The 1,643-nt window shown below is 56.7% G+C and overlaps 2 protein-coding genes across 4 annotated transcripts in view; one reads left to right on the top strand and one right to left on the bottom strand.

Moving 5' to 3' along the window:
* The window catches only part of TRAPPC2L (trafficking protein particle complex 2 like), a 4,542-nt gene extending 3,201 nt beyond the window's left edge, over positions 1-1,341 (bottom strand). Inside the window, exons 1-2 of one of the 2 annotated variants that reach the window (XM_019536036.1) lie at positions 1,239-1,341; positions 888-1,060 (exon numbers count right to left, since the gene is read on the bottom strand). In XM_019536036.1, coding sequence (XP_019391581.1) covers positions 888-1,060; positions 1,239-1,271 — 206 coding nt within the window. In that variant the 5' untranslated portion in view covers positions 1,272-1,341. Of the gene's footprint in view, positions 1-887; positions 1,121-1,238 lie in introns of those variants that run through there. The other variant, XM_019536035.1, reaches the window with a different exon arrangement.
* A 22-nt stretch (positions 1,342-1,363) lies between these two features.
* GALNS (galactosamine (N-acetyl)-6-sulfatase) overlaps positions 1,364-1,643 on the top strand; it is a 46,045-nt gene continuing 45,765 nt past the window's right edge. Inside the window, exon 1 of one of the 2 annotated variants that reach the window (XM_019536032.1) lies at positions 1,364-1,511. In XM_019536032.1, coding sequence (XP_019391577.1) covers positions 1,407-1,511 — 105 coding nt within the window. In that variant the 5' untranslated portion in view covers positions 1,364-1,406. The remainder of the gene's footprint in view (positions 1,512-1,643) is intronic. The other variant, XM_019536031.1, reaches the window with a different exon arrangement.

Raw genomic sequence — 1,643 nt, 5'->3', positions numbered from 1 at the left:
CTGCTGCCCCCTGACCATGCAAGTGGCCCTCCTCTGGACCCTCTCCATGCTGTTGACATCCCTCCTGAAGTGCGGCGCCCAGAACTGGATGCAATACTCCAACTGCGGCCTGACCAGTGCCGCATAGAGGGGGAGGATCACCTCCCTGGACCTGCTCGAGATGCATCTGTGCATGCACGACAAGGTGCGGTTGGCCTTCCTGACCGCGTCCCCACACTGCCGGCCCATGTTCATCTTGGAGTCAATGATAACTCCAAGATCCTTTTCTGCCTCTGCGCTGACAAGAAGGGAGTTCCCCAGACAGTAGGTATACTGCTGCTTCTTCCTCCCCAGGTGCAGCACCTTGCACTTGTCCATATTGAAACCCATCCTGTTCTCATCCACCCACCCCGTAACATGTCTAGGTCTGATTGCAGCCTATTCCCCCCTTCTACCATGCCCACTTCTCCCCACATCTTAATGTCATCTGTGAATTTGAACAACATTGGTTTAAACCCTATTGTTTTCCCTAGATTTCTCTCTCTCCTGGATGGTGGAAATAATTCTCTCAGTTTTAGGTTTCTCAAAAGCTGGCTTTTGCAAAACTTAAACAGAAGCAGCACTTTTAGTTCACACTTGCAAACTCACCAGCTGTTTCAGCCAAACAGTCGTGGCTCATATCTAGGATCTGCTGATCCCCCTAGCACTTGTCCATTAAAAACCAAGCTGCAGGGCTGTTATTTCACAAAGCAAGATTGATAGTTGCAATGTCAAGTGATGTACTAGTAAAATGCACAGCCAGAGTCTATTTCAAGCCTAATCCTATGCTCAGTGCATTCAACCGGAATTTTGTTTGATTAAGGAGGGACCTGCCCCTGTAGAGAGCAACCGGGAGCTGTTAAAGATACACTTTGTAGTCTTCGGTGGGGTACAGGAGCCCCAGGTAGAGTTCTCTCTGATCAACGAGCGCCTTCCCCATTGCCGAGATCTTCTCATCCACCACGTCCAGGGAGGTGTGCACAGTGTAGTGGAATTTCAGCTCGTTCTCTGTGGGGACGCTCCGGATGTACAGGGGGTAGTTCTGCAGAGGAGAACAAACCGGGCTAAGCAGCACAAGCCACTCCATTCCTGACTAGCCCAAGCCATGGGGACGCTCCCCATCAGGACCCACAATCCCTCAGGACCCCCCAATCCCTTATAAGCCCCCAGCTTTCAGCAGCCCCCCACCCTCCAGCCAGTCTAGTGCCCCGCGCCGCCACCTCCTTGGCGATCACGGCGATGCAGACCGCCATCTTGGCCGCGGGTCACGTGATCAGCGCCGCCGGGCCCGGCACAGGCTCGCACCTTCCTCTCCTCCCGCCGCGTTCACGTGACGCGTTCACGTGACCGCGTCCTCCCGGAAGCGGGGTGCCCGGGGCGCGGTTGCCATGGAGAGCGGCCTGCCCCTGCCCACCTGGCTGTGTCTCTGTTGGGCCCTGCGCCTGGCGGCGGGGGGCGCCCCCCCCAACCTGCTCCTGATGCTCATGGATGACGTGAGTCCCGTCAGGTTGGGGGCAGGGTGGTCGTCTCAGCTTAGGGGGGCAGGTATGGAGGGCTGTAGGGGTGGTCCCCTCAGGTGGGGGGGGCTGGTATGGGGGAAGTGGTCCCCTCAGGTTGGGGGGTAA

Source organism: Crocodylus porosus, unplaced genomic scaffold, assembly GCF_001723895.1.
Source record: "Crocodylus porosus isolate Cpor-Errol unplaced genomic scaffold, CroPor_comp1, whole genome shotgun sequence".
Taxonomy (NCBI): Eukaryota; Metazoa; Chordata; order Crocodylia; family Crocodylidae; genus Crocodylus; species Crocodylus porosus.
This window is presented reverse-complemented; position numbering and strand designations above follow the sequence as displayed.